A 12,173-nucleotide genomic window follows, 5' to 3' on the forward strand; every position below is an offset into this window, starting at 1 on the left:
ATGGGGTGAAGATGGAAGCGGGTTGTGGGCCCAAGCATGTGGGCATATTTTAGTAGACTTCTACCCTAGTGAAGGTAGCCAGGGGAATACTTACTGCAGGCTGCATTGTAGGGAGTGGAGTCTCAAGCTGTGGCTGAATAAGCTGTAGTGTCTCGTGTTTCACATTGAGTTGTTCATAGGCTCTGTAACATGTAGAAAAAACACAATACAAACAAGATGAGCCTCTTACATTGTTATGCGGAGGTTTGGGCACCTCCTGGTCAAATTTTACATTTGTGATTTTCTAAGTGAACACAATCTACTGTATATTATAACCATATGTAACCAAGACTCAAAAAAAAATAAAAGAGAAAATTTGCTACGATACATGGCCCGTAGAGGTCCACTTTAGAATAAATAACATTCATGACAGAGCAACAGGTTCACTTAATTTCTCCCTCTCTTATTATTATTATCTATCAAGGCCTAACTAAATAGCAAAGAAAACTTAGAATAATATAATAAAAAAAAAAAACTTAGCCTACCTTAAAAAAGGTGGACGGTGTCAGTCAGCAGGGCAGAGGACGGTGTCGGTCAGCAGGGCAGAGGACGGTGTCGGTCAGCAGGGCAGAGGACGGTGTCGGTCAGCAGGGCAGAGGACGGTGTCGGTCAGCAGGGCAGAGGACGGTGTCGGTCAGCAGGGCAGAGGACGGTGTCGGTCAGCAGGGCAGAGGACGGCGTCGGTCAGCAGGGCAGAGGACGGCGTCGGTCAGCAGGGCAGAGGACGGCGTCGGTCAGCAGGGCAGAGGACGGCGTCGGTCAGCAGGGCAGAGGACGGCGTCGGTCAGCAGGGCAGAGGACGGCGTCGGTCAGCAGGGCAGAGGACGGCGTCGGTCAGCAGGGCAGAGGACCGCGCCGGTCAGCCGGGCAGAGGACCGCGTCGGTCAGCCGGGCAGAGGACCGCGTCGGTCAGCCGGGCAGAGGACCGCGTCGGTCAGCCGGGCAGAGGACCGCGTCGGTCAGCCGGGCAGAGGACCGCGCCAGTCAGCCGGGCAGAGGACCGTGTCAGTTTTTTTATTTATTTTTTCCTTTTAGAGGAGCCCCATTGTGGGCTTTGGTGAAATATCAGGGGTCACATAGAAAGGGAGAGAGATTCCCCAGTCCTATTCTCTGCAGCCTCAGCTGCACTGGACAGTGAATGGGCTCTGTGCGGAGCAGCTACCTATGCATTCACAGACTGAAGCATAGTAAACAGTTTACTATGCTTTAGTTATTAATGATTGGTATGGATCACCAATGTGTTCGTTCAGAAAAGAAAGGGGCCAGTATCTCCATCCTATCACATCCCCTGCAGCAACTGCAGAGAGGAGGCGAGAAGGGGAAAACGGAAGAGCTGCAGGGGAGTACACGGAATAGGGGGGTGGGGGCTGGACAACACCAGGAAGAGAAACCTGGAGAGGAGGGATGGCAGGGCTGCATTTAGTGGAACCGAAGGTTGTATTTTCCTCCCTGAAGCAGCTGAACGCCGATGGGAGGGAGAGAAAGACACGGGCATTGCCGACATCTGCAGGGATATAAACACAGCCATCGGTCCAACTAAATACAGCCCCCGCTGCCCCTCCTCTCCAGGTTCTGAGGCCGTCTTTGTTTTATTAATTACCTGAAGCATAGAAAACACAAAGTCACAGAACTGGGTGTGCTGCTATGCGATATAGGCTAAACAAAATGACAAATCGCTTGGCAGGTAAAACATCCCCCTGTGTGAATTTTGCAGACGTATTGTCGGTTTGCTTAGAGCTCAGCTCTAATGACAAGACCGTTTTCCAGACACACGGACATTACAAACCAAAGGCCGCATCTATCACGTGACTTACTTGATGACTTTGGGCAGAGATGAGGTGTCCAGCTGGTGGATGCCCATGTCAAACAGTGTAGTGAAATCCCGAGGATTTTCATCCCCTTCTTGCAGGCAGACTCGCAGGCGCTGCGATAACTTGTTGCTGTCAGGCAGCATGGTATAATCTGAAATCTGTGAATGAAAACGGATCAATGCAGGGATTCTGATCAGCATAATGGCACATTTATGTTACTCAACACCTTCCACACTCAGTGGCGTCACTAGGGTTGGTGTCACCCGGTGCAGTAAAACATGGTGTCACCCCCCCTCTGTCTAGGCTGCCCAGCACCAAGCAGGCAGCGCACGGGCATGGGGCGCACCCCAGGGCAGGCTGGGGTGGTACAGGGCAGGCTGGGCATGTCAGCTAAAAAGAATAAAAAAAACGGGATGGTGTCACCCCTCTAGCGGGTGTCACCCGGTGCGGACCGCACCCCCCGCACCCCCCTAGCAACGCCTCTGTCCACACTTACCTCAGGGGCTTCAGCATCGATCTGGTTTAGCTGGATGTCATTTGTAGTGAGCCACTGCATAAGAACATCCTGTCACAACACAGGAAAAATAGGAGAATTTAAAAAAGCTAATAGGCCCATCTATATGCCTTCCTTATAAAAACTAAAAGACGACGTCTTGTTAACAGCAGCAAACCAATGTATCCTTATTAAAGCTTTGACCATGCAGTTATAGTAAATCTCCCCCTATGTTGTCAGAGTTCTGAAGTGTACTACGTACAGAATTGCGGAGGAAGCAGAATGCAGAGTTCAGGCGTACACGGCATGCAGACGGCAGAGTTCAGGAATGCATGTGTGTAAAGTTCAGGAGTACACTACGTACAGAGTGCAGAGCTCAGGAGTGTGCTACATACACATTGCAGGGTTGAGGAGAGCACTACATACAGAGTGCAGAGTTCATGGGTGCGCTGTGTACAGAGTGCATGGTTGAGGTGTGGACTACATACAAAGTGCAGGGATATAGGGGTGTGCTATGCACAGCGTGCAGCTCTCCTTCACAGGCTGTCCACATCTCACTTTCACCCCTCCTTTTTTTTTTTTTTAAGTGTATTTTGTGAGTGTACTCGAGGAGCCGGACTGCAGGAGTTGGGAGTAGGCAGGCCTCCCCCAGAGACAATCTGCCACCTTTCTCCATGCCCCGGGTGGCAATGGTGGGTGCGTGAGGGGGTCCTCCCACACAGCCCGCCCTACCTGCTCCGCTTTGAAGCCCAACGGGGCAGAGGGACTCCCTATAAGGGAGTGAGAGGATCTAGCCCGCTCAACCAGCCCTGTTAGTCCTTCGCCTCTCTTTTTAGAGACCGCGTGGTCAAAGTGCATGCATGTTAACCCAATTTCGAGTGCGTGTAAGTGTGGTGGTTTTTTGTGGGAGGGGGGTGGGCGTACTAAGAGCAGGCTTACCTCTCATAGCACACCCACCGGGAGCCGGGCTGAGACCACCAAACTCAATTCACATGCAGCCGAGACCGGGATCCGAACCCCTAGCTGCAGAGGTGAATGGCTTGTCAGCGCAGTGCCAATCGCATTGAGCCACCGCAGCTACCTTTTCACCCCTCTTTCTGACCCCTCCTCTCCTCTGCACACATCTCCCTCCCTCAAAGGCCCTCATCTCTACCCAGGCCTGGCCCTAGCGAGTCCTGGTAGTGTAGGCGGCCTCACCCCTCTCACTTGCAGGGAAATAATCGATTGGCATCCCCCTTTTGTGCCCTGCCTGCGTGCAAGGTAGGTAGGTAGGAATCTGCAAAAGCCACAAGCCGCCAATAAGAAAGCTGTCCTTGTAAATACAGAAGGCTTCTGTGTTTACACGTGACATCGGTGAGCAGGGGGTGGAATGAGAGAGCCAGGAGGTGGCGGAACTCCGTTCAGCCGTGTTTCAGCTGATAAACAGCCCTGGGTTTGGAATGGTCTGGTGGGCCTGATTCAGCCCGCAGGCCTTGTGTTTGACGCATATAAAACAATACTTATCAATGTCCCTCTTTAATTGTAGGCTACATTATTTCTGTTTTAAATTTTCTGCTGTGGGAAGACTCTGCAAGCAAGACATACATCTACGTTTTTGACTGACAGCTCATAATAGTGGTATTTCTACCACTAATCCTTCTACAGAGCCTCACCATACACAGCGCCAAAGGGGTAATATCACTGTACCTCAACCTCCTAGGACAATTAGGCGCTCGAAATCCAACAAGAATGTGCTGGCAAGCTTTACTACAGGATTTTAAATACCTGGCTTACTCAGGAGGCCATGCTGCGGAGTGGTGATGTCACCCGTGCCTCCTGAAAGTGTGTAAATCTTTATTTCCACCAAGTATTTTTAGGCAATATGCATTTGGGGAGTGAGGTAGTTTAGAGCTGCGCACTTCACATTTTCATGGAAGGTATGCTTTAATGCTGAACTGCAACCATCTTTTAAAATGAGTTCATGTAGTTAGACCAGGGGTCTCCATACTTTTCAAACAAAGGGCCAGTTTATTGTCCTTCAGACTTTAAGAGGGCCGGATTGTGGCCAGCGGGGGTAGAAAATGTCCCGGGCCCAGCATTGGTGAGAATAAATATGGCTTCAGAGTTTGCAGTCAGTAGGATAAGGACTAGTGCCCCTATTAGTAGGAGTAATTGCATCCCATCATTGGTATCAGTGAAAGAAATTGTGCCCCCTTGTTGGTGTCAGTGGGAAGACTAGTGCCCTTATATCAGTGGGAGGAATAAAGCCCCAAGGGCTGGATAAAGGCTAGCAAAGGGCCGCATCTGGCCCTCAGGCCACAGTTTGGAGACCCCCGAGTTAGAATAAATATGCAATTATTTTAGTAAATATAAACTGCTAAATACCCTTACCCCCTGATTTTGGCCCGGTGTCAATCACATGCACCCTCCCAAGGGGAAAAAAAAAACCACCACCACCACACACACCTCTCTGACAATACACACTAAACTGAGCATGTGCAGAGTGCATCCAAGGCTGTTCTATCAGCGGATGGATTGGGGACAATAAAAAGAGGAGGATCAGAGAAGGCATGATCATACAGAGGAATAACCCCTTAGGTTCCACAGTGAGTATAACAAGCATGCTTTACTGCATATACAGACAGATTTTACTGTTGTGGGTTTAGTAACACTTTAAAATCAACTAGACTTAAATTTCTTGAAATCTGCATCGTTTCACATTTGTAATGAGAAGAAAAAAAGTACCAGAATCTTTCCATTTTCTTCTTTGTCCAGATACTGATCATTGAACATATGACAAGATCCCACCACAGCCAGTTTACCCCCATGTTCCTGTAATAAAAAATAAAAAAAAGAAGAAATAGCCATTACTTCCTTAAGGGTCAAACAGTCTTCAACTAAGAGCAATAACCCAATTTCCACTGTTGGGTTTAGGTAGCCCAAATACACAGGACCTGAATATGGTTCAGAGTGCAGACAGCAGCATAAACTTTGCCCAACAAGTTAGAAAATCTCTTCCTATATATAAAACAACCGCTTCCAGCTGTCAAAACTATATATATATGTATTTATCGGGGTATTGCGCGCTCCGGCGTATAGCGCGCACCCCTAATGTGGACCCGCAATTCCTGTAAAAAAAAACAAAATTTTAGTACTTACAGTTTTGGTGTCTTGCGCGGCGTCCATCGGCAGCCTCGTCGGGTCCGGCGTCCGTCTTTGGTGGTGTCCTCCCAGCTTCTCCCCGTCGAATCGCCGATTCCCGCGCACAGTTTGAACGCCTGCGCCGACATATATCGAGTGCAGTACACTCGGCCAGGCTCGGCTTCGCTCGTGCTCACGCATAAACGTCACAGAGCGTGAGCACGAGCGAAGCCGAGCCTGGCCCAATGTAGCCAAGTGTACTGCACTCGGTATATGTCGGTGCAGGCATTCAAACTGAGCGCGGGAAGCGGGTATCGGCGTATATAGCGCACCCACGATTTCCCCTTATTTTAAGGGGAAAAAGTGCGCGGTATACGCCGATAAATACGATTATATAATATATATATATATATATATATATATATATATATATATATATATATATATATATATATATATATATATATATGTCACAGAAATTCTAAATAAAAATATATGAGCAATCTAGGTCACACCAGGGATTGTGGAGGTTAATGCACACCGGGTCCCCCAAATAATATCAAAGTTGCAGGCAACCTCTAATTTCAGAAGTAATTTTTTATAAAAGTAGAATATGTTGGGGGGTTGGGGGGTCTTTAGGTTAGGAGAATAGCTTTTTTGGGGATAAAAAGGAAGAGAATGTGCAGTAGACTCTTAGAATGGCAATTCATCCATTATAAAAGCAGGCTGCAGGGTTACAGATACATTTTTGGGTTTATTAGCAGTGAAGCAGTTTTGAGAAAAAGCAGATTTTTTTGTTGGAAGGAATTTCTTTCCAGTAAGGATTATACAATTTGTTATCCTAGGGCAGTGATGGTGAACCTTGGCACCCCAGATATTTTGGAACTACATTTCCCATAATGCTCAACTACACTGTAAAGTGCATGAGCATCATGGGAAATGTAGTTCCACATGTGTGGTTTAAACACGGTTTACATTTGCAGCTGCGACTTTTATATGCGTTTGCTTTGGCGCTTTAAACAAAAAAAAGTAGGACGGGAGACCCAGGCGAGGCGGCAGAAGGAGCTTAGCGGCATCGGTTGTTATTACAAGAAAGCCGAAAGTTGGCAAAAAAAATTTAAAATAATAATATGGTACCAGGGCGATGCCTGCATCAGGCATCACTCGGGTACAACCACTTGAACAAAATTACGTATATGTACGTGATTTTGCGGCAAGTGGTTAACGGTCTCTGGACTGGCCCACGCCTATCAGTAGAAGGGCAAACTTGTCACTTACTACTGCATGTATTTCCACCACGTTAGCATCTTTTTTTGAACCTGTAAAATTAAAAGACCCAGTTTGACTTGAACATTCCTCGTATAAGCCACACCCCAAAACGTGGTTCTTCTTTCTAATTTGTCAAAAGATGAAAACTGCATACATTAATGTCTCCACCAGAAACCACCTTCCTTGATGCATTTCACCACCGCTGGCTTGTTTACAAAGATAGGGGAAGTCTTGGGAAACATGTACTCTGTCCATGTGAGCAAGCCAGCAATGGCAGCCGCTAGGATGGACTTTAGATAAAAGCTGATCGCCTCCTGAAAAAAACAAAACAAAAACAAACACACAAAATAGCGGGATGATGCCTGTAGCTGCAGGCATCATCCCGGTATAATCACTTGAAGGCAATCATGTACATGTACGCCATTTGGCAACAATTGGTTAAGCTTTATGTGCAGGACTGTCTGTCTTAAAGTTTTCTCTTACATGGCTATATCACAAACCTTTGTTTACGTCTTCTGGTTCCAGAGAAGAACCCTAATTCTATCATAGAGTTCACCCAATCTGATTAATCCTATTTCTGCCAGCAACAGCTAAGTCAGTCTTTGTGCCACTGCATTTTGTCCAATTCTCTCAACCTGCGATTAAGTTCAGTAAGGAGAAGAATGTCTCTGCTTCAATACAGATATATTAGGAGCGATCATGAAGTCCCATGATCTTGATGCACTCATTCTGCATCTTTATATATTTATAGAACCATAAATTTTCCCAGTTGTAAGGGCCTTGAGATTTACAATAGCATGTGCGCCATCCAGTATATATCAACCACATCCAAACAAATTAAAATAATCATAAAAAAAAAACAGACCATTCTACAGTGAAAGTCTGAATGTGACTGCTAGTTATGGGCAACACAAACAGCTCTTCTTTCCAACACATTTATGAAGAATGCCCAATGTTACCTTTAGCGTAGGGCACTCCTGGTATTTACCTTTGATTGGTAGAAAGCCATGATGGGCCTGTTGAGTGGGAAGCAGATTGATCCTGTGGACAGAACAGCCACTGCCGGCTTCATAACATTAAGTGTGGCACCAAATGGATACACAAACGTCAGGGCCCTGGTGAAAAGAAACAGTATTAGAGGGCAAGAAAGGGAATCAGGAAAATAAACAGTACAGACATGAAAGAACCAGGCAGCCAGTGGCAGCACATGATTAGAGCCTGAGGTTTGAAATGGCTTCAAATAAGGGTGGGCACGTGACCCGTCCGATTGGGATGTCTGTGGGTGCATTGTTTCCCAAAAAAATTTACCACCAGCCGCCAAGGCAAAGGTTTTTTGCATCGAATTGTAAGAAAACAGCTGGATGTGGCTTCTCACATGTCCGGCTAGTTCAATAAATCAGGCAGCGAGACGATATAACACCTAACTGTCTGTCAAATGCCCTCCAAAAAAAAGCACTGACTGGAAGGAGAGATTGGTACAGCTGGGATTTCTGCAGATCCTGACCTCGAGTGAAGAACGGATACACAGTTCCTGGGGTCTGCAGTGTGCAGGCGCTAACACAGGAAGAACTGGGCCAGGCAGCAAAATGGTAAGAGAGTGTCGGGAAGTCTCCTAGGCAAGACTCTCGCATGAATCGAGCCTCTCCCCTATACTGATCAGCTCCTCAGGCTCTCTTTCCAGTTCTTGCAGCTCTCCACCCTGGGGGCCGCAATTTGCCCAGGTCTGCTTTAGAATCATCTTTGTGAAGAGATGCTTTGGACACAACAGTTATCTTGCATTTTTCTGCATATTTCAAAGCAATCCAAATACAAAGCAGGGGGAAGCCCTTTTTAGTAAAGACAGTTCCAATGTGTTGTGCTGCTTAACATTGGTGATTAACATTCCCTTTCCTTCATATTTAGTGCATTTAAAGTGGTTGTAAAGAGATACATGGTCATGAATTGTCAAGCACAGTGATTGTACTGTTTAATTTGGCCCCTTGTATAATCTAAAATACCTGGCTGATTCTGCCATCCCCTCTGTAAACTGACCATGTTTTTATTATGGCTGCTGAGCCCTGACACTGTGGTCAGTTTACGTCTCTCCTCTGTCCTGTTCTCTCCCTGCCTGTCAGCTAGTGACAGTGCTGATCTGCTCCCCACCCCTTCCCTTCCCACTGCTAAAATTACTGTGTTATATTCACAAAATCCCCTCTTTTAAATAACGTTATGTGCCCCACTCCCACTGTACGCGTTTTATAAAAGATATGCCGATGTCTACGGTATTTCAGATCGCCTCTTGGCACTCACGTGACTGCTCTCCTCTCCGAGTCTGACAGTTACAGCGGGAGGGGCCGAGAACTCCCGCTGATGTCAGCCGGGAGAAGGAAAAAGGAAGGCAGTCACGTGAGCGCCAAGAGGCGCTCTGAAATATGGTAGAAATCAGCATATTTTTTCTAAAACACGTACAGTGGGGCACATAAAGTTATTCAACAGAGGAGATTTTGTGAATATAACACAGTAATTTTAGCAGTGGGAAGGGAAAGGAAGGGGCGGGGAGCGAATCAGCACTGTCACTAGCCGACAGGCAGGGAGAAGACAGGACATAGGAAAGATGTAGAGAGGACAGAGGCGAGACGTAAACTGACCACAGTGTCGGGGCTCAGCAGCCATGATAAAACATGGTCAGTTTACAGAGGGGATGGCAGAATCAGCCAGGTATTTTAGATTATACAAGGGGCCAAATTACACAGCACAAGCACTGTGCTGGTATGCATATTTTAAAAGGGAACAGGATACCCTTTTTTTTTTTTTTTTTAAGGTTACAAAACACTTTAAAAAGGGGTTGCAAAGGTTCAAATTTCTTTTCTTTTTTTTTTAAATAACAAACATGTTTTACTTACCTCCACTGTGCAGCTCGTTTTGATCCTGGTCTTCTGAGGTCCCTCTGCAGCTGTCTCGGCTCTTCCCCGCATCAGCTAACCCCCTTCATGGGAAGCTCTCTCCCAAGGGGGTTAGCTTGCGAGCGCGCTCCGGTGAGACAGCCAGCAGCTATAGCCGCCGACTATAACTCAGCCCCACCCCACGTCATTGGTTTGATTGACAGCAGCGGATGCCAATGGCTGCGCTTCTATCAATCATCCAATAAATGAGCGAGAAGAGCGAGAAAAGCGAGAAAAGCCCGGTCAGAAGCCTGCTCGTTCACGATGCAGGACTTTTGAGGGCCAAGGTAAGTAAACAGGGAGGGGGGCAGCAAATATCAGATGTTTTTTCACCTTAATGCATAGTATGCATTAAGGTGAAAAAACATCAACCTTTACAGCCCCTTTAAGTTATCTGTATAACACACCACCTGTGTCTGAAACATGTATGCATTATTCTTGGCAGAATGCATAAGCCTGGTGTGAATTTAGGTTTATGAAGCCAAGCAGATGACAGAACACAGCAGAAAATTGTGCTGAAAGTACAAAGTTGAGCATTATTAAACGTCCGTCATTCCTAGTGAAGCTGCTTTTGCCCTGCCTGTCACTTACTGTGTATTGTTGCTTCCGCTTTCATCATCCATCACTGTAAACATACTCTTCCCAGCCGCTCTGCTTATTTCCCTGTGGAAATAATGACACAAAACATCAGTTGGATTAAATTAAACCTATAGCACTTCTATATCAAATCTAATAGGAAGTTGTGGCTATTATTTAACCATTGAACAGATTTCATGTTTCAGTAAAAGGCCTCTTATAAAAAAAAAGGTAAAGAACAGCGTACACAGCTGCATCTTATGGTTCCCCATAGTAATGCATTAGCAAAAACGCTGTGCGCATGTACCCACCGCTACTCATGCACACTTAGGAGTAGGGTTGTCCCGATACCAATACTCGTATCGGTACCGATACTGAGTATTTGCGCGAGTACTTGTACTCGTGCAAATGCTCCCGATGCTTCACCCGATACTTTTTTTTTCTAGAGAGCGGAGAGCATAGCAGAGCAGTCCTCAAAGAGAAAGCCAAGCCCTCCTCCCCTCCCGCCGCCGCCGCCGCCTAGTTGATCAGCGCGGGGAACATTACAGCTTTCATTTCCAGGCACTTTGATAGACAGATCACCCGTCCCAGGATTGGATGGGTGATCTATCAAAGTGCCTGGACAAGGGGGAGGGGCTATATATGACGAGGCGCGCCGGGGAACACACAGCTATTCAAATGAAAGCTGTAATGTTCCCCGCGCTGATCAACTAGGCGACCGCGGCGGGCTTAGGAGTGTATTCTTTTTTTTTTAAATCAAAACGACGTTTATTGAGCATAGAGCAAGGGATGGTTACAAACAGTGCAGTAAACGGTGCAACATGCACCACAAGCAAGGATACATGGTAATGTCAAAAGTACAGGTACAACAGACATAGCGAGACAAAATAAGTGGCATATGGAAGTGCGAAAAAAGGGCTAAGAGACATGTCACGAAAGTGAGGGGGGCCTTGTCCCGAGGTTATCGAGCAGGTGCCTAAGAGGGACGTTAACCAGTAGGGGTATCACAGGAGGAGGCTTCCCCCAGCCATCTATCCCAGATCTTGTTGTATTTACCGGGGCATCCCCTATGTGTATAAAGAAGCTTCTTAAAAGGCAGGGTGTCGTTGACGGACTTGATCCATTGTTGCAGGGTGGGAGGGGGACCCCTCAGCCAGGTTTTCGCTATCTGAAGCCTCGCGAGGAAAAGAGTCTCTTGCAAAAATATGTTAAGGTATTTCTCGGCCTCAGACAGCGAAAATATCCCGAACAAACATTGCCGGGGGCTAAGGGAGAGAGGGGAGCCCATGCGGTCGTGGAGAAAACGGACTACCTGGGTCCAGAAGCCGTTCACACAGGGGCATTCCCAGAGGAGGTGGTAGAGGGTAGCTTCAGGGGAACCACAGCCCGGGCAGTTGGGGTCACTACCCGGCCTAAACTTTGAGAGCCGACGAGGCGTCAGATAGGACCGGTGCAGGATATATAATTGGGTCAGACGGTCGGAAATTTTAGGAGAGACCAGCTTGCAGTTAGTAAGGACTTCGTCCCATTCACCCGGCGACAGCACCCCCAGATCGGGCTCCCAGTGGGTCTTAGCCCGCTGAAGGGTGGCGTCCGCCGAGGGAACCAGGAGGTATGAATACAGTTGGGAGATCAGTTTCTTAGGGTCCGATCCCAAAACAATATCAACGGGAAGTGGGATTTCGAGCTGTGGGATATTATTACCGAATTGTGTGGTGATTGCGTGGCGAAGTTGGAGATAACGGAAAAACATGTGGTTGGCTAGGGAATGGGCATCTTTGAGGGATTGGAAGGACCTGACCGAACCGTGCGCGACGACGTGTGTAAGGTAAATAATACCGCTCCTGATCCAGGCGCCACGGTCGGGGACCGTGGCAAGCTCGGGCACGAGAGGATTATCCCAAAGGGGCGTATGGGAGTGCGGATTGGGGGCCTTACCGACTG

At 47.4% G+C, this 12,173-nt stretch overlaps 1 protein-coding gene across 1 annotated transcript in view; it reads right to left on the reverse strand.

The window, feature by feature from the left end:
- IFT52 (intraflagellar transport 52) overlaps positions 1-12,173 on the reverse strand; it is a 43,793-nt gene that overhangs the window by 6,272 nt on the left and 25,348 nt on the right. The window contains exons 6-11 of the mRNA XM_040330482.1: positions 10,245-10,316; positions 7,721-7,847; positions 5,068-5,154; positions 2,347-2,415; positions 1,854-2,008; positions 95-182 (exon numbers count right to left, since the gene is read on the reverse strand). Coding sequence (XP_040186416.1) covers positions 95-182; positions 1,854-2,008; positions 2,347-2,415; positions 5,068-5,154; positions 7,721-7,847; positions 10,245-10,316 — 598 coding nt within the window. The remainder of the gene's footprint in view (positions 1-94; positions 183-1,853; positions 2,009-2,346; positions 2,416-5,067; positions 5,155-7,720; positions 7,848-10,244; positions 10,317-12,173) is intronic.

Source organism: Rana temporaria, chromosome 12 (assembly GCF_905171775.1).
Source record: "Rana temporaria chromosome 12, aRanTem1.1, whole genome shotgun sequence".
NCBI classification, from domain to species: domain Eukaryota; kingdom Metazoa; phylum Chordata; class Amphibia; order Anura; family Ranidae; genus Rana; species Rana temporaria.